We start from the raw sequence: 25358 nt of genomic DNA, 5'->3' as shown, positions 1-25358 counted from the left end.
GCGTTACAGCCAATGACAGAGCTCAGCACTCAATCGCTGAGATGTGCTATAGGCTACATCACCTGTCATATCCCATAAACTGGGCAGGACTGCAACAAGTGGAGGACTGAGCAGCACTGCAGGACACAGCGGGGATCGGAGAAAGATCAGTATATGCTGGTTTGTTATATTACTGCAATGGAACAGGGTTTTACTGGAAAAATATAACTCAGATCATCCATTTCATTTTTTTAGTAGCATATTATGATGGACAAAAGAAATGGCTCTATGACAAATTCAGCCTTGCTACATCAATAAATTCCTACAATACAGAAGCAATTCATCAGATTTTCGGAATGTCCCCATGCGTGACATTGATGTAGTTGTTTCTATGCAGAGGAAGTGATGCACCAAACATGAGCACCGAACACATCCTGAAAGGTCATTCATTAGTTCAGTGACAATATGAGGTTGCAGGGCTGGGGCCGGATATATGGAGCTCACGATATTGCAGAATGTGCCATTTCTGGCTCTTTAAATCCCAGCAAACCTTCTTTTAGCATGTATTATACTGCAGCCTACCCAATGCCGCCCACTCCTTCATACATTCCAAAGAGTTTCTATTGAAAGCTCCAGCAGCTGATGTCACAGCCCGGGGGCAGGCGGTTCAATCAGGACTGCATGAAGGATGGCACACATTTCATACTAGAAAAGACACTTACATTTTTACCAAACAGTCCCAAAATGGTCTCATAACTTGTCCGGTGACGGTGGAATGCTTTATATACAGTCATTCCTTCTTAAAGACTTAGTAAACCTGCTCACAGCAATTATAGAAGAATATACATCTCTTAAAGTTTATGGCTTTATGTAAAGAAAACAGTGAGATTCCAGTTTGGGTAATTTTCCTGTCTTTTAGGATACTTTTAATTCTCTCTGCAAATAAACAAAATGTTTCAAATAAATGAGACAGAAAGCATATTGGAAGATTGTATAACTTCATTTCACCAGAGATCACATTTATTTGCTGGAACCAGAATAACCCTATCACTACCGCATAACGACACTTTGTGCAACTTTCCAATATACTTTATCTTTATACCCTTTGAAATCCTCGCCATTTCCCTCGTTAGCTAAGTAAACACTGTATATGTTGTTTTTTCCTTGTTGAGGTGGGTTTGTGTATATGTGAAGAGTCTTCAGGCAGGAGGTTTTTAATTAAGAAAGAAAAAGCCATTGTCTACTGCCACATGAGTAAAGAAGTAGTCATTGTGTTTAGCTGGGCAAACAGTCACTCCTCCCCTCAAGTTGCTGGAAAGACTGAATGAATGCTGTTTAAACGACAAGCAAACGAACTAACAACTATTTTTATGTAGCTCAGCCACTGCTGCTGTCAGCAGCTCCATTGAAAACAATCGTCTGCCAGCACCCCTGAATTGTTTTTCATGTAAGGGTTTTACATATAAGCCCTTCCCTGAAAAACAATAATTTTAGTGTAAAAAAAATAAATAAAAAAACTTACCCTCCGCCGCTGCTGTGTCCCCCGCGGGAATAAAGAACACATCTGCCACATGCGGCAGATGTTTTCTTGATCCCCGCTAGTAAAAAGAATTCCCTGCTGTTGCACCTGCCACATCTGTGCCAGATGCAGCAGAAGAATTCTTCAATTACCTACCGCAGCTGTCACACATGACAGCTGTGGTAGGATTCTGCTGCCAGCACCCCGTCAATGGATTTCAGGGAAGAACTTTAAATATGAAAATCCAGTAAAAGTGCTGTAAAAAACAAAAAAAAAGATACCTACCTCCCTTCAGCTGCCGAGGCTCAGGCTCATCTTCTCCTCGCTGTCCCCGGCTCTGTAGTACTGATCTATCAGCAGCCGGGGATTTAAAATCCCCGGCTGCTGAAAGAGCTGATTATGATTGGCTGAGGTGTTCAGCCAATCACAGGCAGCTCTCGCCTGTCATTCATGGTATGCTGCACTGGCTACTGTATTAGGCTGAATTCACACAAGCGTATATCAGCCACATTTTAACATCTGGCCAATATATGCGCCTGGCTGACCAAGATAGTGCATTTCGGCCGGGCGCTTTTACACCACCTATGGGAGCCTATGACAGCTGCTGGAGAAGGAAGGTGGGAGGGAGTTTAGCAGCATGACTTCTAAACTCCCACCTCCTTCCCTCCTCCTTTCCCCCCTTTGCTGATTGTTTGCAATGGGAGGGGCATGACAGTGGCAGAGCTATTTGCTAAGCTCCCGCACCCTACCATTGCTGGCTGCAACAAGGGGCGAACCTTAGCACACTAGCTCCCGCCCTGTCCCGCCTTCTCCCCTTGCCGAGAGGGGGAGCTAGCTTAGTAGAGCTAACTTATCTCACCCCACCCAATAGCATTGCGGGCTTGGTATGTATGTGCTGGGCCTGGGCCGTCTGAACGGGCACACAGACATTAGATTTGTGCGCCCGTTCACGAGATTTTACATCACCGACGGGCGAACATAAAAATGCTGATGCTAGTGTGAATAAGCCCTTTCATAGTTGTATTCTTCACCACAACCATTGTATACATGAGACACCATACGGTGGGGCATAAAATATCTATAGCTGCATGATACAGAACAGCATGGACTCCATGTGTCACAGTACGAGGTTCATGCACACAGCAATGGCTTGTGCAGGGATCCTGCGCTGTGATTACACTGAACAGTTTTCTTGCAGGTACTTCTTGTTGGGTTTCTTATCATGTAGCGCGCAGCATAAGAGGCTACCAGAGTAGAGGAGCTTCTTAAAAAATTGAATTTCCACCATGATATTGTATCCAATATATTAAACTAAAAGCTACAATATCTATGATATAGCTGGACTGTAACAACTGTAAATGTAAAGATTTTAGTGAACTTGAGAGGAGAATTATGGAAGGAGAAAAAAGGATCAATGGAAGTTCACGTAATGCTGAGGTTGTGTGGCAGAACAGATTCTAATATGAAGGGTATCTTGTACTTCAACTTCATTGAAAGACAGCTGAGCACTGCCTCTGATTGGTCACAGCGCTCAGCCAATCAGAGGCAGCGCTTTCAGGAGGCGGGGGTTTTTCATTCCCTGGACAGAAGAGGAGCTGAAGAAGAGTGCCGGGGACCTGCTAGAAGATGCTCCAGGGATAACAGCGCTTCTAAGGTGATGTATTATTATTATTTTTTTTCTACGGTTAGGGATTATTTTTGGAGTAGGACTTATATTTCAAGCCGCCCCCAAAAATCTTTGCCACAGGGAGTCCTCTGCCACTGCTGTCACAGCAGTGGCAGAGGATCGCGATCATCTCCCATTGATTTCAATGGGGCTGGCGCTACTGCTGGGAGAACATCAGGATCCACTGTTGCAGCTGTGACAGCTGCAGCAGGGAATTCCTTCAGCGATCGTGTCTCATTGCTTTCAATGGAGCTGGCGCTGCTGCTGCCGGCCCTATTGAAATCAATGGGATAAGATCACTATCTTCTCCATGACTGTGACAGCCACAGCACAAGCTTCCTTCAGCCCTGCTGGGATAGGAGTCTGTTTTTTACCTGTGAAAACACCTAACATCCAGGGCTTTTCAGAAGGATTGCGAGAGCAATATCAGAGCGTGAATCACATCCCAATATCGCTCTCGCCAGTGTGCAGGAGCCCTTAGGGCTGATACACACGGGCATAAGATCAAAAATGCTCGCAATAGTACAACTTTTTGCGCAGTGAAAGTTGCGCTATCGGCCTCGTTTTACGTATTTTACTGTACTTATGGGGACCGTTCACATCAGTGTGGGACACACCCACGCCGTAATTAATAAAGCTGTGCAGCCTAAATAGTCCCCGGTGCTATCGGTTTCCCCTAGAAATTGCACAGTGCATTATGCAATTTTGCAGGGATTGGGTGCCCATTTGTGCACCCCATAAACTTCTATGGTGCCATCGCTGCGCAAATGCACTCAAAAACAGAGCATGTTGCGTATTTTTTGCATGCGTGACAACGAGAATGAACCCATTGAAAACATTGTGTGAAGCCACCTTTATGGTTACCCATTTATGAGACCTAAATAACTGAGTATTGGTTCAATAGACTACAAAGACTTCATACACGAAGTTCATTGTCTTAACTATATCTGCTTCTTTCCCATAGTGCTCTGCCTGAAATGCTTACAGTGTGTTGGTACTAGCTCCATGTGTCGTATGATAGTAAGGACATGTCCATCCTATGAAACAACTTGCATCTCCTTGGCTTACAGTTCACAAGGTACGAAACAGCTTGTGCAGTTTAGAAAACCAATTGTTATAACCCTATTGGAGAATTCTATGTTATTAGAGGGGTCTCCTGTTCAGATCACTCATCTCCAGAGGTCCTGCATTATACAGGCAGGCCATTAATTTTAATTGGAACTGTGTAATACTTCATTTCTCCTGTGGTGGCGCTGCAAGAACACTGAACACATGATACTTTATAATCAGTTTACTGTCAAGGACACATTTAGCAAGTAGGGATTGTACAAAATGCAGAACCCCTTTAACAGATGTTTAACAATCGATGGAGCTGTATCACAGATTGACATTTAGGCTAACAGCAAAGAAAGTATCAGTGTCCAATAAATTAAAGGGTACATACACTTTCCACAATTTTATGGCGCAAATGCATCTGAAAACGTGTAACAAATTTGCAAATCGTGATAAGTAGATATATTCTATTGTTTTAGTATACAGCTCCTATGCATACCTATATGGCTCGGGCTTCGTGGTTACAGACTTCAAAAATACCCTGTGTAATTTAGGCCTCTTTCATATGACCGTATGAGTTTTTACATTCGGCCCCATGCGCTGAAAAGTCACAAGAATGAAGAATAGCCGCGATAAAGTCCTGATCTTTAGCCGCGTATTTTCTGCCGTTCACAAGGGCGGCTGCAGCATATTGGCAAAGAAAAATGCTGCAGCGCGAAAACCCCTTGATCGCTGGACACATCTAAACTCCCTCCCCCTACCTTTTTTTTTCAGCTCCCATGGGAGTCTATTGGAGCTTCCAGCATATCCCAGCCAAAGATAGGGCAAGACCCTGCTATTTTTGCCGGCGCGATTTTTTAAAAATCGCTCATCTGAATGAATACATTGGAATCCAATTCTTCATGATTTCTGCCCGATTTTTGGACGTAGCTGTGTATATATGGTCATGTGAATAAGGCCATAGTCTGATCCTGCAGTCATATGTTACCCTCTGAGACATAGTGGTCTGTTGATAGAGCATATATACAAATGTTCCACAAATGACAAGCACAAGTAGGAGCAGTCTGCAATCCGCAGCGCGGTCCATGAAATGACTGGAGCAGTACTGCGCATGCGTGTCCTCTGCTCCATTCATGCAGGGATTGTCAAGACCCCCTTTTTCAGGATCAACGGGGATCCCAGCGGTTGGACCCCCACGGATCATGAAGTTATTCCCTTTCCACATCCTCTATCCCTTATAACTAGATTTTGGCGACGCCTCTAACTATAGCACTGCCTTGCTGTATGCAAAGAATTAATGTGGTTCCATAGCGGTGCAATGAATGGAAGTATTTGAATATTTGCTGTATTCTCATTTTCTAACAAGATTTGCTACATATGCAGCTCTAGCTAAAGGGGAAGATTGCCATTAACTGTAGATTTGTATTGTTATCCTTCAATAAAGCATTTGCCTGGTGCCAGCTTATGCATTTCTTTTAAGGTTCAGTGGACCAAAGACCTGCTTGTTCATGCATTTCCATGCAACCTCAAGCACTTTAGTAGTCTTTCAGTTCATTTCACCCTATCACAAGAGAATTTCAAGCATCAAGGATCCCAAAACGGCAAATAACATAGAGCTAATACAGGATGGAGGCTAATAGGAAGGCATTCTCAGGAGTCATTCATTAATCCAATAATTAAAGACAAGAAGAATACAGAAATCCAAGAAAACCCATAGTGCGTAATGTCTAACTTTTGTCATCACGTCGTTAGTTCCAAAATTCTGTGCGGATTAATTTCATATGTATTTAGAGTGGTCAGAGCTCAGTTTTTCTGATGTAGAGCTCAAAATTCCCCTAGTAAATATAGAAGCAAATTATTATTAAATTCCACCATTTTGGGGGCATCAAGAAGAGGTTGTAAATTCTTCTGCACTGCACATTTGCACAATAATTTGCAATGTTTCACACCTCGCAACACTTTGTAGAAGGGGCATGAAAAGTGAGTTAGGCTAACTGGAAGGGGCCAAGGTCTCCAGCAACTATTACTTACAACAGAAATTGGTGCAAATTTCCAATTGATACCAATCTGATTAACCTCTTCCTTACAGCCTCACATAAATACATGGCGGCCAGCAGTGTGCCAGTTTGCTGAGCCACCTCCCTTTTTCATCCATAGCTGGCTTCCAGCCTCAAGGAAGTTCCAGCTATGGCTGTAACTAACAGACTCTGGGTGCTGATATCGGGATCTGATTGGTTCGGGTCCTGATAAGGGCACTTGGATCGGAACCTGTTACTTTAACCCACCCCATACTGCAGGAACGCCACGACTGATGGGTTCCTGCAGCACAAGAGTGATAAACTGTCACAGTAAGTGACATCAGAACCTGTCCCCACTGTGACTTACTGTGATAGCTGATCGCTCCTGTGCTTGAGTCCCGCCAATTTTGGTATTCCTGCACAGCATGAGATAAGTCTGACCGGAAACTCCGAATGCGGATGTGCTGCTTCTTCATTCGCTAGGGAATCCCTGTAACATCAGTAATGACGTCACAGGGAATTCCCCCTGTATACCTGGGCTTGCATACCTGATGCATGACTGTGAGTACAGATCACTGCTAAAAGTAATCTATTGGGCTGTTACCTTAAGATCACTGTTATCAGGGGTTTGTATGTGGGGACAGAAGGGAATACATAAATGTGTTCCCTACTAACCTGTGTCTCCATTGTAAAAAAAAAGTAAAATGTGTACAAATAAATAAAATCTGAAAAAAGATAAAGGAATAAAAAATAGGTGCCCCCCCCCCCCTAAAAAGTGCCCATCTCTCCAACCTCACATACTAAACATATTTCTGCACATGGATGATTATCATCCATGTACAAAGGCCGCAGCTAAAGTTGAGGGAGAAAGACACTTTCATGGCTACAATAGGTTTTTATTTTCATTACTATGCAACATCATATGTTATACAATGTACACATATGGGATGTCGTTATACATTGGAGAACTAGAGGATTCATTTTGGGGGTAAATATTTTAATTGAGCAAACTACCTTAAAACATAGCATGGGAAATAACTGTATTTTTCCTATTTCTTGCTATTTTCCCCACAAAAAACTCTACAAAACAAATATTCACTCCAATTTTAAATAATAACTAAGCCCTATGTTCCCCAAAACATTTTGGGGTAGTCTATGAAAATGAAATTGTTTTAGGGGGACTGACGTTGTGTAAACTGCTTCTGTCATAGTTGTAAATTAAAGGTAGGTCCCCAAGCTGGGAATGTCTATACAATATTTCTGCAGTGAAGGCACATCCCAGACACGGCTGATGTACTTACTTGCTGAAGAATGATTTAACAGGCCCTTGGGCAGAAACAAATCTTTACCAAGACGCATATTTAACATGCATCTGTCCACCCTGTAAAGCACAGGAGCAGAAGACATAGCAGGCATACTTGATGAAAAACTAGACATGAGTCTATGTCGTTAGACCTTTTAAAAGGGTTATGCCAACCCCTTTTTAGGTAGACGTAGTCCTGGAAATAAGTTGATCACCTCAGGTTCAGCTTCAGAAATCCTCAGCCGCTGCAGCAAACATGTATGGCTGACCATGGACAGAATGAGTCCAGCAGAGTGAGAGCAGTCCTTTTAAAGTACTCTGGCTCATAGAAGGTAAGTTCTGTGCAGGGACCATCCATTACGATATCCTAAGAAGGCATTTAGAAAGGATGTGTCTTCATGAGACACCCTGTTTAAAGGTGTTGTCTACTTTGGGCAACCTATTCACTATGCTTTTGCTCTGTTAGGGCGGACAAAGGAAAGAGAGGGGCTTCCCTGATCAAGACTGTTCTCTATTAACCAGAGCAAAGGCTGAAACACAAAGCCACTCTTAAGGAACACATGTATCTCAAAGGTTTCCAATAATGGACATCGCCCACTAGTTGTTCTAATGGGGTTTTGGACACTAACTGTAGACTAATGTTCTGTTTTTAATTGTATCCATTTGTCCTGAATCTTGTTAGGGCATGCATGTTAGGGATGCTCTGTAAGATAAAGCTGAGAGCTGCCTCCACTAGTTCCTTTAAATCAATTAACACTGTGGACACTAATTAATTTCAATGCTTATCCTATAATGGATTGTTAACTCGGAGAGCCACTGCAAGAAAAACTGGCATTTACATATCAACATCTGTGGAGGCATCAAAACCAAAAACTCCTTCATCAAAAGGAAACACATTCTTATAGAAGGTTTCCAAGCATAGTTTAATCTTCTCATGTTCGCATGTCATCGTCAATGATGTATAAATTGCTGTGTTTATTCACATTTCAACACTTTCGTAAGAGTTTTTAAGTGTCCTATTGTTTTTCACCGGAGATGTGGTTTCTCTAACCCACAATCGGTTTGCACTGTGTAGACTGAGATGCTCAGTCCTAGGAATCTATCCATTCTTTACCCTTAAGCACTGCATGAGTAAATGGACTTTCCTGGTCAAACGTTCAGATCACGGCCCACGGAACAGTGGCAGGAGCATTGAGGGAGCAGTATTGTAGTAAGGAATGGAGCCAAGGATTGTCTCAGGAAAGTCAAAATGTGACAATCCAGAGGACTGGATAAGACCATAGGAACTTAAGCCCCTTTTACATGCAATGATTTGCTTAAATAGTCGAACGATTGAACGAATCGACATCATTTTTGCATAAAATAACAATCATTTCTATTTTCCCTCATTAGCTAAAGTAAACTCAGTAGCAGATGTTTGCTCAGGTGTGTTTATGCGAGGGATTATCTGGCCAGCAGGTTCAACTGTTTTCTCAAGGCATGAGTAAACAGTGCACTCATTGTGTATGCAGGGCAAATAAAACCTATCCCGCAGCCGCTCAAAAGACTGGAGAAATCCCATTCAAATGAAACATCTTTAAGTGGCCGGATGCTGGTTTTTATGCTAGCTAAAAACCCATGGCTAATGGCAAGTGAACAAATAGTGCCCAACTGCCCGCATTTACATGTAACAATTAGCACTCACTTTCAGCTATTTTAACAAATTTTGAGGGCTATTTGTTGCGTGTAAAAGGGCCATTAGTCAAGAATGAGAGCTATGCGTAGGAACATAAATGCAAGGCAAACAAGCTCAAGGGTGAGATAGAAGCAATATGCAGGAACATGCATAAGGTCAAGGTCTTTTAGGAGTCAAGATCAGTTGCAGAAGAAGAAGAGATATGCAAGGGTAAGAACCACAATCTGCAGACATAGCACATTGATTACACTTTAAATAGGTCACCAGGCTTGATATGATCAGTGGCTGCTGCTTGCCCAACAACCAGCTCTAACACTCACAATGAGAAGGAAAGCTGCAGTCAAATCTAGAAAGGCAGTTGCTGATGTAGAGACAAGGAGAGTTGTCCAGTTGCCTAACAACTGGATATGGCTTTTAGCTGTAGATGCAGCTTCTCACTGAGACTCATCATTGGAGCCAGGCAGGGTGAGTAACATCTATTCCTGCTGAAGCTGCTTTTCTCAGCCTGTTGGAAGGCAAGCTTGCTTGTCTGCTTTTGTCTAACCCCATGCAAGCTGTAATGTAACACAAACAAAACTCCCTCACGGTTTCAGAAGGTAGAAGTTTTATTACCACTCTAATGGGTGAATGAAGGTCTGCTTTGAAAAACCAGGATACATGATTTGCAGAGCCTGCAACAGACACTTCACCTATGCTGCATTGTGATTGCTTCCCCTGCACAGATTTCTTCCTGTTTTCTTATCATTGGTCTTGTGTTAAGCAAAGAATGTGATGTACAGTGCTTTGGCGTAAGTTCACAACCAATATACCAAGACATGACACACAGAACTGTGTAGACCATTATTACTAAGCATGGCCTGCCAACGTACAATGAATATGAAGCAGTTGACAAAAATAGTGGAGGCTGGGTAGGTCTTATGGACACTGTGTAAAGCAATCCTCTGGTCCTGGGGTCACAATTTGTCCCAGGATGGAAGAGGGTAGGTTTATTACGTGGTGCTGTCCTCTTCCTGGCTCAGGTGTCAATCTACCTGTTCCTGGTGCCCCACCTCATATGTCCAAGATGGCCACAGGGAAGACTAGTCAATGCACACTAAGTACTGGTGGTGCATTGGTAGTCTAAGGCTGCGGTCACACGCTTTTGCTGAGGTTTTCAACCACAATTAAAATTAAGATTATGAATATATCAACCAGTCATCTCTTTTGTAATCTGCAGATGGTAACACTGTGATGAAAGGCTGCTCCACCACCCAACTATGCAACCAAACATCAATCATCGATACAGGGAGTCGATCAGTCTACATGACAGCAACATGCTGCGAGAGTGACTTCTGCAACCTCAACCGATACTCCAGTAAGTAGCCACAACATCTGCATCTGGCAGGGTATGCTGGGAGGGCTAGCTTCACCAGAGCTGGAGAGCCACAGGTTGCACATTATTGACCAATACAGTACAATAAGAGCAGACATCTGATCGGTTACCATCGGCAACACATTTTATTGGGCTAAAATATATATCTAGAACACTATATATGACAAAGGAGGTTGATTTTAGTTTGGCTAGACAGAAAAGTTATATTTGCAAACTTTTGAGGCTTCTTAGGCCTTTTCATCATACTTAGACAAAACTATATCTGAAGAAACATATAAATGTATACACAACAGAACAGAGACACAGTGTGATTAATTTACATCTCAAAAGGCAGGATAACAAATGGAGGAAAAGCCCAGCATATAAATATGATAGACGAGGGTCATAGAACTAAGTTTTATATATAAGATGAAAGGGGAAGAGGTGATAATTTGGGAAGCCACAAACCAAGCATAATGAGTCATAAAACCGGGTGCTAAATTTAGTCCTTGTGTTAATATCCTAAAAGTCCTCATCAGCTTGGATTCCCAAATTCTTCCCTCTCTGTTATGTTTTTTAGCTATTTTAGTACTCAAAAGTCATTTAGAAATTGACATGGGCAGATAAACTAATCAGGGCTTTCCAGACATTACCACAAGGACTAAATTAAGCACCTGGGTTTATGATTCATTTTACGTGATTTGTGACTTCCTAAATCATCACCTCTTCATTTTATATACAAGCCATAGTTCTATGACCCTGGTTTATCATTATTTAATTGCTGTGCTCTTCCTCCTTGTTACTCTGCCTCTTTAAATGGAAATTGATCACATTATGTCTTTTCTCTGTTGTGTATATACTTATAGCTTTCTTCAGATACATCTGTGACTAAAGCCCAATGAAGAGGCTTAAGTATCCACAAAAGCTTGCAAATATATTAGTCCTGGTTTGCCAATAACGGTATCACCTGTATAACACGCTTGTCTCTCATTTATACAAGAATAGTTAACATCACATACATTTTTCTGGCTAACGTGGTATCACGCCATTTCTGCTCAACAATATTTGCAACGCAGCTTCGTAACAGTTGAAATATACTGCACCCACAAACAAATCCAGCTATGAGATAAACACCGCTTGAGGGCTCTTTCATATGGACGATTTTGCGTAGCTAATATAGATGAGTGAGCGTACTCGCTAAGGGCAAACACTCTCGCGAGAATTGCCTTTTGCAAGTACCTGCCGGCTCGTCTCAAAAGATGTGGGTGCTGGCGGGGAGGAACGGGGGGGGGGGGGTGTTTCTCCCCCCACTCCCCCCTGCTCACTCCTGCAACTCACCGTTCACCCCCGCCAGCACCCGAATCTTTTGAGACAAGCGGGCAGGTACTCGCAAAAGTCAATACTCGATCGAGTATTTGCCCTTAGCGATTACGCTCACTCATCTCTAGTAGCTAAGTTACACATGTAAAAAAATCGTGACTAATAGAACCAATGGCTTCCTATGGAAATGTTCAGATGAAGAATTTTAAGCTGCACGAAAAAATAAATCACACCTAAAAAGATAGGACAACAGCGACTGAAATTCCCTGCTGCACAAAAAGACAGGTCTTGACATATCTTTTGACCAAAAAACGTAACTAGGTGACAAAGAATGCTTTAGAATTGTATGTGAGGGAGAAGGGGAGTGAGATTAGAAGTGTTAGCTAAACATTGCCATTATTTAGCTGGCACTGCTAAACAATGGCAATAGGAGAAAGAGTGAGGGGGAAGAGAGATTAGCAGAGGGTAGTGCTGATAAAGAATTTCTGATGGGTGTATGTAATGATTTGAAGGTTTTGTGCTGCTCAGACGAAATAAAAATCTCTCTCAGCAGCGCATATTTTCGGCAACACGCCACTTTCGATCGTCTGAATGGGCAAGTTTAACACTAATGAGGCTCAGGACTCAATCTCGGAAAATCGTCCATTCACACGATTTGCGGGTGGTTTTATCGTGATTTTTTTGCACGGCGAACATCTGCACGATTTTGATGCGATGTGAACGAGCCCTGAAGTTGCAAGGTCCCACAGTGCACTGTCAAGGGCAGCTGGACTGCAGCATCAACTAGTTGTGCTTCTTCTGTTGCTAAAACAGCAAGTCTTCCACTTGGCCTGCCAGTCACTCTGTTGCTATCATAGAGTTCTACATGTAGGACAAATGCCAAATAATTACTAGCAAATATCCAACATGTCACTTCCTCCTTATCTATAAAACATTGCATTTTTTTACTTGGAGTTGAAAAACTGGAGTTTTCTATGTCCACATGCAAATGAATACAAGTAAGACTGATATATTGTTTCCCTTCGCAGCTGCTCCGGTTTTCTCAAACCGCTTAGAATGTAACTCTTGCAGAAGTCCTATGTTGGACTGTTCGTATCCATATCAGTCTATATTTTGTGATGAAGTCAACAACAACTGCGTGGACCTGGTCACGGAAGAGTGGTGGAACGGTGAGAGCTCTGGTAGAAGTCATGTTATCTGCTAAGGATAAAGCTTGAGCATTGCTTCATTTGATGTGACCATTTCTGAATCAGCGATACTTCTCTTATAGTGGTCAATAAATGGGTATCCATTATAATTCCAATAATCCGGCATCCCTGAGATGTAAGAAGAATATGCCTATACAAATGTACTATATCCAGCTCACTAGGGTTTGCCTAGACTGGAAATAGCTGAAGCAAACCCTCAGCAGTGAGAAGTAGTAATGGCCCTTTCACATGGGCGGAATATTTCGGCATCCTGCAGCTAAATCTGCTGCTGCGGTTTTCCACTCTTGTTACCCACATGTATACATGTGGATTTTGGCGCAGAATTTTCTACATTTTTGGCTGTGGAATGCAGAAATATTCCACCCATGTGAAAGTACTCTTAAGGGTTACAGCATTTGGCTTCATTCACATGAGTGTATATCACCCGCGCTTTTACAGCCGGCCAATATACGCTGCCCATCTGATGCATTGGTTTACAATGCATCAGTTCAGATGGGCATATTCCCGCAGCGGAAAAGCGCCCAGCCAACCAAGATAGTGCATACGGTGCGGATTCTGCTCAGGCGTTTTTTTACGCCGGCCAGAAAATATAGTTCAGGGACTATCTTCTGGCCAGAATACAGTGGCAACACCCATAGACTCCTATGGGAGCCAATGGAAGCTGCCTGAGAAGAGAGGTGGGAAGGAGTTTAGGTGCGTGATTGCTAATCTCCCACCCCCTTCGCTCCTCCTCTCCGCCCCTTGCCAGCTGTTTGCAATGGGAGGGGGTGGGACGGGACAAGAGCTAGTTGCTAAACAAACTCAAGGTATATTGCAAAGTCGCAGAACTTTTCGTTATGCAATGACTTAAAACCTTTTTTCTTGCATAAACAGCATCATAATTGTTCATGGGTTGTGTCTGTTATTGCAGCTCAGCTCCACGGAAGTGAATGAGTCTGAGCTGCAATATCAGCCACAACCTGTGGACCGGTGTGGTGCTGTTTTTAGAAAAAATAGCAGACAAGCTTTTTTTATCCTGAAGAACCAATTTAAGACTTATTTACATAAAACTGTAAAACCTCTCTCACAGAAATAATCAAGTTTGGATTTTTATTTCTTATTGGGGTCGTTGTGTAACTATTTTCCATAAATATAAGATTCTTTCTTTAAATGGCTTCTTTGGGTACTTACAAATATTCTGCCTGGTAAAATAAAAGAAATTAAATTTTCTCGCTTGAACTCTCTTCTAAATCCATCCTGAAGGTATAAAGTTTTTCTTTAACTTCTACTTTTTTGAGAGTCAACATTGGCACCCCAGTGATCAGCTTTCAATGGCCTATTTTCTAGTCAGACTGTGCCGAATGACGCACCCAGGAGGCTATTTAATCATACGTGCCGGCTGCTGTCTTGTCATTATAAATAAAGTCTTGCAGCTTAATTTCCATTTGGTTTTTGATGTGCGCATCAGAACTCTTTATCCCATCTCTTTTTAACACTCCATGAAATTGATCTGCTATTTACATATTGCTGTTTGCAGCGCTTGTCTTTTGGAGAAAAATGTACGGCTCTAGTCAACGTGCCGGCTGGATCACTGGGTTCCAGCTGCAGACAAGGGGAAAATGTTCTTTTGCAATTTAGTTCAAACTCCTAGAATTTTTGTTCAATTCTGATAAGTGATGTGATAACCGATGGTCACAATATCTGCAAAGGAGGCCAAGATAAGGGTGTAGATAATGGCACATCAAAGTCTTACTATGATTAGAAATGAACAGTCAATCAAATGCAAGCTTAAAATGAAAATGAAGCATTCCGGTTATGGTTTCCAGTCCACCAATAAGTCATCTTTGGGATGGAGAGTCCTTCACCAATCCTTACTCAACACCCATTGTTGAGTTAAGGTTTCCTCCTTCTCTTCTTCATGGTGCATGTGGAAATGAAGAACCATCATAGGTTGACATTATTCTTGGGGAAGTAGATAGAGATCAACTGATTTGGGGCTTCCTTCTCTCCGTACGTCTCATAGTATTCGAAAGGACTTGAATTTATGGCATGTCTTTGGTTCTTGAGCACTGTTGTTACGGTCGGGAGTGAGTACAGAGCCTCATGCTGTAACCCGAGTGGGCAGATAGTGTGGTCAAGAAAAGCCAAGGGTCGGTTACGGAAGGTATCTGTTGTGGTACAAGGGAGCAGGCAGGTTATGCAGTCAGGATTCAGCTGCAGGTCGGTGACAGTAGGTATGTGTTGTGGTACAAGGGAGTAGGCAGGTAGCATAGTTAGGATTTAGCTGGAGGTCGGTAACGGTAGGTAGCAGCAATCATGTAAGAAGGAGTAGAAAACCTTGACTAAAGGCAAGGAGCACAATAATCATGCACTGAGGGAGGGACAGGTTTTTATAGGAAGTCCAATCAGTGTGGGGTGGAGCTAGTCAGGAGCTAGATTGCAGGAGCTGGGTTCTAGGAGCAAGGAACTGGGCAAGGTTAAGCAGGGGGACTGTCCTGCAAGCTGAATAGCTCACTAGGGAGCAACACCGCCTGGAGCACGGAAGTTCCCAGCTTCAAACCCTCACAACTGTTCTCAACGGCCTTGGCTTCAGGGGAACAATTTTTGCGTATACATTTCCAATCTACTGCAATGCAGCTAAAAAGTCAGTGACCATTCTTCTGAAGGACGAGTTCATCATCAAGCAGCTTGTATCTATAGTCAGTAAAGGCTAAAAGACTGATACAGTGTAACCCTCCAAAAAATGAGCAATGCGTTAGGAAACCTATGAGCAGATAATTCCTTTCTATGAAACATAGTAGTCCAAAAACAAGGAATATAAGTAATATGAACAACCAAGAGATGACCCTGGAACAGTAACTCTGTGTCTTTGGTGTAATAATTGATAAATGACCATCAGCCATCATCATCGTAAAGAATAAGAGCTGGTAATCCTAGAGATGTTAATGTAACCCTTATGTGTGCGTTGTTGACCTGCCATGTTTTCTTTCAGGGGTATCTTCTAGATCTTCGTATGTGAAAGGTTGTGGATCAGGAAAGACTGAGCAATGTACAGACGTGTTTGCCTTTAACACAGGAAGTTATCAACGTTACACTTATCTTTCCTGCTGCAATGGTGCAAATCGCTGTAACGATGGCCGCTTGTCCAGTAAGTACAACACAGGCCTATCAATGACGTGCGAGGGGACGTTATAACATGGTCACACATCTCATTTAAACAAGTAAAACATTTGCTTGTGGTTTTCATAAAGTGCTACAATGTGGTTTCTACATAAGAGGAGAAACTACTTCTGTGGAAACACAATAGGAACATGTGTTTCCTTTGTCACACAACAGCTGTGAAGTCCACTGTAACGTCACCTGAGGTCATAAAGTCCACATACCTAGCGGGTAAAGAAGAGTTTCCAAAAGGAAAAATGAAAATATCCTCATTTACCGTGTTTCCCCAAAAATAAGACACTGTCTTCTATTAATTTTTGCCCCAAAAGAGGCACAGTGTCTTATTTTTTGTCAGTGTCTTAAACCCACCTAGCCAGCGGCATCTGGATCCCTCGCGCTGGTCTTATTTTTGGGGAGGGCTTATATTTCAACCCCCCTCATAAAATCAGGGTAGGGCTTATTATCAAGGTAGGTCTTATTTTTGAGGAAGCACAGTACTAGCCATAAATCTGCAGACTAATCAGCCATATGAGTCCAAGAGCTTATTCACAAGAGCATATGCAGCTACATAGCATTTCCACGGACCAAAAGTGCAGGTATTTACTGCGCTTTGGGTCCTTCTTTTTTTAACACATGTATTCACTGCATTTTTCATGCTCACAAGAAAAAGGCAAGAAAGTTCCATAGATTTCACCTGCTTTCATGCGTTAATACACAGTGAATATGCATGTATCATGCATATTTACAGAATCCCATTAATTTTAATGGCAATTTGTGTCCATAATATGGACCAAAATAGGACAATTTTTTTCATGAGTATGAAAAACGCTTGTGAAAAATGCAGGTCTGAATACCCCCTGCTTAGTGCTCAGACTCTTATTACCCCAAATGGTGTCTCATATTTTCCACAAGGGGAAATCAGAGACGTGGCAGCCCTTCCCTATACATCATACAAGTGATGGAAGGGAAACAAGAGACGAGACACCGCTGACAGACAATTGTACCAAGTTTGGTTTTTATATGTTTATTAGAAACAAAGTTACAAAAACTTGAAAACTGAATACAGAAAGTTATGATTCGATTTTGGGAAGACCATTATTGGGGAACTATGGAGATGGAACATCAGTCTCGGAATAACATACCAGAAGAGACAATTATGGTCAAGCCATAAGAAAACTCCCCCATCGCTCCAGGGTGTAAATACAACCCATAAAAGACAGCTGGTATAAGGCAAAAAACAAAGGACAGGACTTACTTCACAAGGCTGTCTCATATAGAGAACACCTCTGATCTTGAATAGCAGTTCCTTATCCCTTGCAGGGGTTTCCAGTATCCAAATGATATCCAGCAAAAGATCCAGTGATAATGATAGAAAGATGGTATCTTCCATTTATATACCAATCACAGCAGCAATGACAATACAGCAACGCGTTTCAACCCTTTTAAGCGTCTTTTTCAAGCATACAAACAACACTTTTAATGTATTATATACAGTCCAGGAACTTACACGCCCTTGCTCCCTTGTCAGCATGGAGTCGTCGTTTGATGGCGCGGCCTGCTCGTTGCATGTCACATGACGCAAGGCGCGAAGGGTGAAACAGTCAGTTATATTCTTATATGAAGAATCATGTTCAGAGGGGATATTTTACATTTTCTCTGATACCTCATTGAGGCCGTGGGGAGTGAGGCGAAAGATGTAAAACATCTCCTTTGTTTTTAGATGTGCAAACTCTCCTTGAGGGATTTTCTCCAGTGGTGTGATTTGCATCTTTGATGGATCCAGATCATGATGAAGAAAAAAGTGTTTTGAAACACTAGGTTTTCAGAAGCCACGTTTGATGTTATACCTGTGTTGGTTTGCCCTTACTCTTAGTGTTCTGGCCGTCTGGCCTATGTCTCTCAGGTTGCACGGGCATTCTATCATATAGATGACGCTACTCGATCCGCAGTTTAGGAACTGTTTCAGCGTTATTTGTTCTGCTTCCAATTGGATCTGTTTATGCGAAGCACCACATTTCCAAGACCATCAATACATTAGAACCTCTGATCCAAGCTTCCTATTAGTGTGGAAAGAAAGGGTGCGAGAACATTTGCCACAAACGTAAGGAGATCCAATTGGAAGCAGAAGAAATAATGCTGAAACAGTTCCTAAACTGCGGATCGAGTAATGTCATTTATATGATAGAATGCCGTGCAACTTGAGATACATTGACCGGACGACCAGAACACTAAGAGTAAGGGCAAACCAACACAGGTATAACATCAAATGCGGCTTCTTAAAACCTAGTGTTTCAAAACACTTTTTTCTTCATCATGATCTGGATCTCTCAAAAATGCAAATCACACCACTGGAGAAAATCCCTCAAAGAGAGTTTTCACATCTAAAAACAAAGGAGATGTTTTACATCTTTCGCCTCAATACTTGAACTCCCCACGGCCTCAAGGAGGTATTAGAGAAAATTTTAAATATCCCCTCTGAACATGATTCTTCATATAAGAATATGACTGACTCTGTTTCTCTGTGTAGATGTCTGGTGGATACACCAAAAGGGGAAGACCCAGGTCACACAGTTTACTTGGATTAGAAGTGTGCCAGACCTCCACTGTTCAGGGGGCCCGGGCACATCAGTGTAGTGGCGCAGTACATCATCCTGTTCCCCTCCATACATGTCATACATGTTTGTCTTATGTGGGTGCACTGTGCAAGTCTGTCATTTCCAGTGTGTGTGTTGCACAGCTGCAGCACTAGAAGGGTTAACTTTTAATAAAATCCAAAGCCTGCATGTAAATGTATCAAGTCTATTATGTCATGTGGTATGAGAGAAGGTATAAATAGGAGTGATAGAGAGCGGGAAAGCCGTTCCATCTTGTCTGTCACCTAACACAGAGCCACATGGAGGTACTTTCAGCCTCCTTGTGGTGAAGATGGAAGTGGAGGAGAGATTTCCCATGCTGCCTGTGTTCTGGATGTGAGTGGAGTGAGCCCCCCAAGTGTGAGAGACCATTTGTAAGTAATTACTTCTTCTCAAGGCCAATGCAGAGGTACTACCTCCGTCTAAGTTTCCTATGCTGCCGTCCAGAGCCAGGATCACCGCGTAGAGGTACACTCTTTAATTGTCATACCTACGCATCTTCAAGTTGGGGTGGAGGTACTGTAAGAAAATAGTCTTTGTTCACACATGTGGGTCTTTGAGATTATGAGAGCCGTGTGGAGGTACTATGTTTTGAAGTCATTTGCTCACACTGTAAAGTCTTTAATTGAACTGCCATGAATAATCTGGTCAAGTTTTCAAGTAAAGTTAAACTGGGCTCTAACCGTTCCTAGAGACCTGTGGTACGCAAGAACTGTCTGTGGCTTTATTTATTCTCTGCCGAGGGTCATACCGGTATGTGTAGGAACTTATGTTGTTAGAGCCGCATCAGGGATTCCAAATAGCACAGTAATCACATGGTTAAGTGCCCATCTTTATTTTAAAAAAAGTGCGCAAGCAGACAACATTTCGACTGACAAGCAGTCTTTTTCCAGTCTATGTGTAGGAACGGTGGTGTCATCCATGACAACTACAACTCCTGTCATCCTGTTTAGTGGGCATCTCTCTATCCTAGGGGTGTCCTTGGTGGCCTGCAGTGATACTCTGGCCTCTGCTTCATGTGTTCCCTCCGGGAAGGAGCCTGGTAAGTGCTGCCTTGACAAACCATCACTTTACCCTCCCAGCTCCCCACGTATGCCAGGCGTCTGGGGTCTCCCTGTAGGACGCTAGATCAGGGTGCGTTATATAATATTTCTCGCCCCACATTGAAACCCACGATGTGCGCATGACTTTTTCCTTCACTTTACCCTTGGAGCGCTGCCTTTGCTAAAGTTTGAATAACATACAAGGAAACTGTTTGGAATGTGTTCCCTTGACACTCGTCTGCCACTCTGTTAAAGGGATTGGATAGGCACCTGTATGTTGGATGCCATGCTCACAAACATTCTGCCCAGCTATCTTCATCTTCCTCTGATAGTTCTTGTTTGCATTCTTCTACAGAATTTATATTACCCATGTCTTTATAGTGTTTACCGAATGAAGGCTTTGGTACATTGGGATGTCGAGCAGCTTCAGAGAATGTCATTCCTCTATAAACATCTCTAAAAGCGACATCCATAGCAACCATGCTGTAATTGTAGCGGATGTTTTTCTTAGCATACGTTCCTGACAGTGTTTAGACGGTGTTTATAAGCACTTAACCCGCAAGAAACAACGACAGACGTATAAGTCTCTTATTACCCACATGTGACCCAAAAATGGGGTACTAAGAGATGCATGCAGAGAACACACCCACGACAGAAAGCTTACAAATTGCTCCTGGTTTTCTTTCTTTCCATGCATTTTCCATCATTTTAATAGCAACATCATCCAGCTGCAGTGACCAGGTGTGCAATATTTATAGCATTTTCTGCAAAAAAAATACCTAAATGTGATTAAAAATTCCACGTGCAAAGATGTTTTTTGTTTTTTTTCGGCCTGTGAATTTGAAGCACCAGGTTTGTAATTTTTACCATATACACTCCTGGGCTGAGGTTCTTACACAAAAATTACAGACTGCGTGTGCTTCATGCTAGTGGCTATGGAATTTTTGTCTCTTATTACCCTGCTGTTCTGTAGGAAAAATGTACATATTTTACCCCATCGAGCAGTCTTTACTTCCTGCAGACTTTCCCATCAAAAAATCCATCCAGCGTAAAACAGTAAATAGAAGACAGATAAGGGTGAATGCCACAGCCGTTTCTGTCTGTGTATGTATGTGAGACTGCATGTTGTGAAAGGGAAGAGGGAGCAGCAGAGGGGAATCTCTTACATTACACTGGATAGTACCCATCTGGATCACAAGTGGAGAAGTGCATCTTCTGAAAATTCTTTATTTCATCCATCTGTTATTTAGTTTTTGGTGAATCTCATTGAGTCCTAATGAATGATATGTTAATACTTTGGTCTTCTTGTAGCATCAACATATTTATCACTAAGAAATATCACTGCCAAGGTTCAGGGCATTCCCAATATTATAGTTTGGGGTTCTAATTGTCACTGTGCATGGCATGTGTATTTTTCATTTGCGTAATATTTGGTGCTAAAAGCTCATTGATTTATTCTTTGCCGCTCACACCTGCATTATTTTCATGAGCATAAAAACAAAGCATAGCACCAATATACATTATGGGGACTTAACATACGCAGCAAATATGCATGATACACACATATCACACATGTGAAAAATCAAAGTGCTAACGACCACTTGTCCGTCAATCCCTGTGGGTGTCTCATGTGTAAGTTATATGCAGAGCTTGACAGCACCTGTGATGTCAGTTACTGGCTCTTAGCTCTGCCACCTGACTACATGGTAGTGACATCATTACAGGTCCTTTATCCTCCTCCTGCACTGAATGAGGGATTACAGGCAGACTACATCCCCCACAATTCCCCGCGGCCATAGTTGCTATGGATACAGCAGTACTCAGTCTGGCAGTTTGTAGCTGGTTGTAACACAGCTGCACACCTGTGTGGAGACTCCAATAAATGACACCTCACAAATGTCCACTTACATAGCTGGCGGTGCATATTGACCAACACCATTGAAGCATAGTCCTTCATCGCTATCTTCACATCTTCTGAACATGATATCATGTCATCTCAAGTGCTAATGCCTTCAATACCAGCCCAGCCTTCATCTAATCGTCAACTGTTGTCCAGTGGTGGAACAAACTGTTGCTGCCATGCAAACATGTCACCACAGAGGGTTCAATGCCGCTGTAAAGCTAATGCAGCTTACATGTCACTGTGACAAGCCATGATTTCATCTCAGCCACCAGCTGAAGTTCGTAAATCATATGCAGCTCATATGCGAAAGCTAGGAGCAAATATGTCTCCTCAGCAAGCTGCTGAAGTTTGTAAATCACATGCAATTGAAAGATACGTAGCAGAGCTGTGTGTGTGTGACGTGCATGTAGCAGAGCTATGTGGCACATTGTGCCACCAGAAACACTGGTACTATAATTTCCTAATAATTACTAGTCAAAATACTAACGACCACCTATCCATCTGTGCGTGAGTTTTGTGCTCATGCCCCTGATTACATTTCGTGAGACATCATCGCAGGTCCTTCATCCCTGTGTAGATTATGGGCCGACTACATCCCCTACAACCCCCCGCGGCCTCAGTTTCTATGGAATACTAATGACCAGCTAACTGGACAGCAGCCGTGTGCCTACAGAACCTGTGATGATGTCATTGTCATGTGATCAGTCACCTTTGTAGGAGGAACCCAGGGTCACATGACCAGGGATGATTAGTGTGTGCAGGACTCTGCTGTGCTGCTTGTGATCCCTGTTGTATGGAATGAAGGATGTATGTAGCAGAGCTGTATGTGATATGCATGTAGCAGAGCTGTGTGTGTCCGTGAGATGTGCATGTAGCAGAGCTGTGTGTGTGTGAGACGTGCATGTAGCAGAGCTGTATGTGTGCGGGACATGCATGTAGCAGAGCTGTGTGGCGCACTGTGCTACCAGAAACACTGGTGCTATAATTTCCTAATAATTACTAGTACAATCATAATACGCAGTGACAATATGTCTCTATGAGCGAGAGCTTCCAGCTTATACTCATTGTTTTTTGCATGTTTTTTGTTATGATTTTTCCCTCCCAGTTCCTATGCTAACTAACAACAATGGAATATCATGTTTTGGATGTATGGAGACTGGAAACAATGAGTGTGCTGTAGAGAACCAAGTTCCAGTGCGCTGTAAGGGGATGCTCATACGATGTATGCAGGCATTTGGTAAGTATTAGACTTTAGTTACATTTTTGTTATTTGTAGCCTGCAGTTAAAAAAGGGTCATCTATTCCCAACTGGAGAGCATCGATAGTGTGCAATGCACAAAGATACTCATAATATTGGTGAAAATACAGGCACAAGACTATTTTCTTCCAGAGTTCACTAATAAAGAGCAAACCCAGTCAAAAAATAAGTAATCTCATAACAGTATTTGTCTAGTAGAGAGACAGTGTGATAGTAGTTATATATCTGTACATAGGGGAGCAGTATTATATCCCTCATTCTTGGGATAGTTGGGAGTCCCAGCAGTTGGACCACCACTGCTCTATCAGTTTTCTCCCATCCAGTGGATGAGTGGAAATATGAAATTATGGGCACTAACTGGAATACCCCTTTAAAACCTTGGAACGCCTGGAAAATCTCCGGGGCTTGCTGCACTGACCATGCAGTTAAACCCCAGAAGATTTCTGTGGACAGCTCTAGTGCTGAAATGCTGGCCAGGACACACAGTTATTGTGCCACTGTACACGTTTGCCACTTCAAATTACCTCAGCAAAATCTCTGGGGCTTGCTGCGCTGACACGATAATAATAAATCTGCCACTGAAGGGGTTAAGTGTTGCTCAAGATGGGAAATAAATAACTGTAAAAGCCTTACGGACTTACACAACATTTACAAAAAAATGTTTTGTTTTTGAGATTCTTGAACTACGTAATTGTTGTTGCCGCAGGCACCAAACGTGTATACACCCAAAATAACTACTAAATGTAGCAAATGCTAACTTGACAATGACAGATCAAGTACCATGTACTGCAAAGCTGCAGATCATCTATCAAGATGTGTCTGTCATGTTAACGGCTGCTACCTCCGTACCCTTCCTCCACATACACGCCACACATAAAACCATAATAGGTTCAGTACATAGTGTAGGCAAATGAGTGGGTACTGCCCCGTGTTTTTAAGGCAATTGCTTGCAAGCAAAGGACCATGCCACTCACTACTGTTGGACCTCCATATCTCTAAAGATGAACCTTTTGAGCTGGTTTACCATTTGTTGTTTCCTAGATGAGAACAGGAAGACAATCATGAAGGGCTGCTGTACGGTGGGCTTCTGCTCATCTACATATCCATCACAGAACGTACCCAACATTTCGGAGATCCAGTGCTGTGCCGGAAGCTTTTGCAATAACTTTACACTGGAGACCTACAGCCCTACCAACTTGGTCAATAGCTCCACAAGACTAAACACAGATATAAGGCTCCCAGCCTTCCTAATGAGCCTAGTATATGCTATAATAAGACACTTTCCCTAGCAGTATCCAACAGAAAACACTAAAAAAAGACTTGTACAAAAGACTTACTATTTATATTGGAGAACTCAACTCGTGTTCGGAATTTGGATGCAAATTAGTTTTACTTGAACTTCAGGCTCCTGCTCCTGTACTGAGTGTCTATTTTACTTTGGTTCTTCTAAAGCCAAATCCTGAAGGTGGTGGAAGCATTAACTGTAATGGAATGCCACATTTAGATCCCAATTATAACTTGAGAATGGAGGTATTCACAGAACACTGGGTTAGTATGCCTAAAAAATGACTTTCCTCTATCTCATGGATAATGGCATTATGACCACCACCACCGTTCATCAACTCCTACTGGATGGTCATCAACTGACTACTTCACAAGTATGACTTATTGTTGAGTCTCCTTCCAATTTGTGTTTTAATTATTATTAACTATAACCATTTTTTTTTCAATTCTCTATATGAGAATAGAAAATTCACAAAACCGATCACAAGAAAATAATGTATCCTCCCTGCCTTGAGGTTTCTCAGCAGGTATACAGCTGCCGGAATGAAGTCTTTTTTTTTTTTTTTTACAGATCTTCAAAAGTCTTGCATAACATCATTCTTGTGCTTCTTCTGGAATGTCTAATGTTGCTGCAGATTGACCCCAGAAATTAAATTTATTGTCTCACACATTCTTAGGTCTTTCAGTCTCACCTCACTTCACTTTACTACACAATTTGCATAATGCAACCAATAAGTTTAGAGCCTCGAAGCCAGCCTTGAAGGAACTTGAAGGATTCTTCAGCAATAAAATGTACTAATTAAATATATACGATATAGATCATTTGAAAGTGGGATCCAGATTATTGTTTCAAATGAGAATGCCCCCGCTCCTACATGCAGAAAAAATTAACCTTTTGAGATTCCAAAAGTAGACACTTAAAAAGCCATAGTCCTTGATTTGGCAACCCTGCCATCCAATGACCATGATAGTGTCATTCTTTTTTGCCTTCCTCTTTGCCTATGTAT

General features: G+C 42.3%; 1 protein-coding gene across 2 annotated transcripts in view; it reads left to right on the top strand.

Annotated features, from left to right (window-relative positions):
- LOC136632309 (urokinase plasminogen activator surface receptor-like) overlaps positions 1-25019 on the top strand; it is a 40641-nt gene extending 15622 nt beyond the window's left edge. Inside the window, exons 2-7 of one of the 2 annotated variants that reach the window (XM_066607093.1) lie at positions 4129-4242; positions 10430-10567; positions 12913-13053; positions 16064-16219; positions 22915-23046; positions 24109-25019. In XM_066607093.1, coding sequence (XP_066463190.1) covers positions 4129-4242; positions 10430-10567; positions 12913-13053; positions 16064-16219; positions 22915-23046; positions 24109-24356 — 929 coding nt within the window. In that variant the 3' untranslated portion in view covers positions 24357-25019. The remainder of the gene's footprint in view (positions 1-4128; positions 4243-10429; positions 10568-12912; positions 13054-16063; positions 16220-22914; positions 23047-24108) is intronic. The other variant, XM_066607094.1, reaches the window with a different exon arrangement.
- The last annotated feature ends 339 nt before the right edge of the window (positions 25020-25358 follow it).

Source organism: Eleutherodactylus coqui, chromosome 6, assembly GCF_035609145.1.
Source record: "Eleutherodactylus coqui strain aEleCoq1 chromosome 6, aEleCoq1.hap1, whole genome shotgun sequence".
Classification (NCBI taxonomy): Eukaryota; Metazoa; Chordata; class Amphibia; order Anura; family Eleutherodactylidae; genus Eleutherodactylus; species Eleutherodactylus coqui.
Note: the sequence above shows the minus strand (reverse complement) of the source record. Positions and strands in the feature narration are given on the sequence as shown.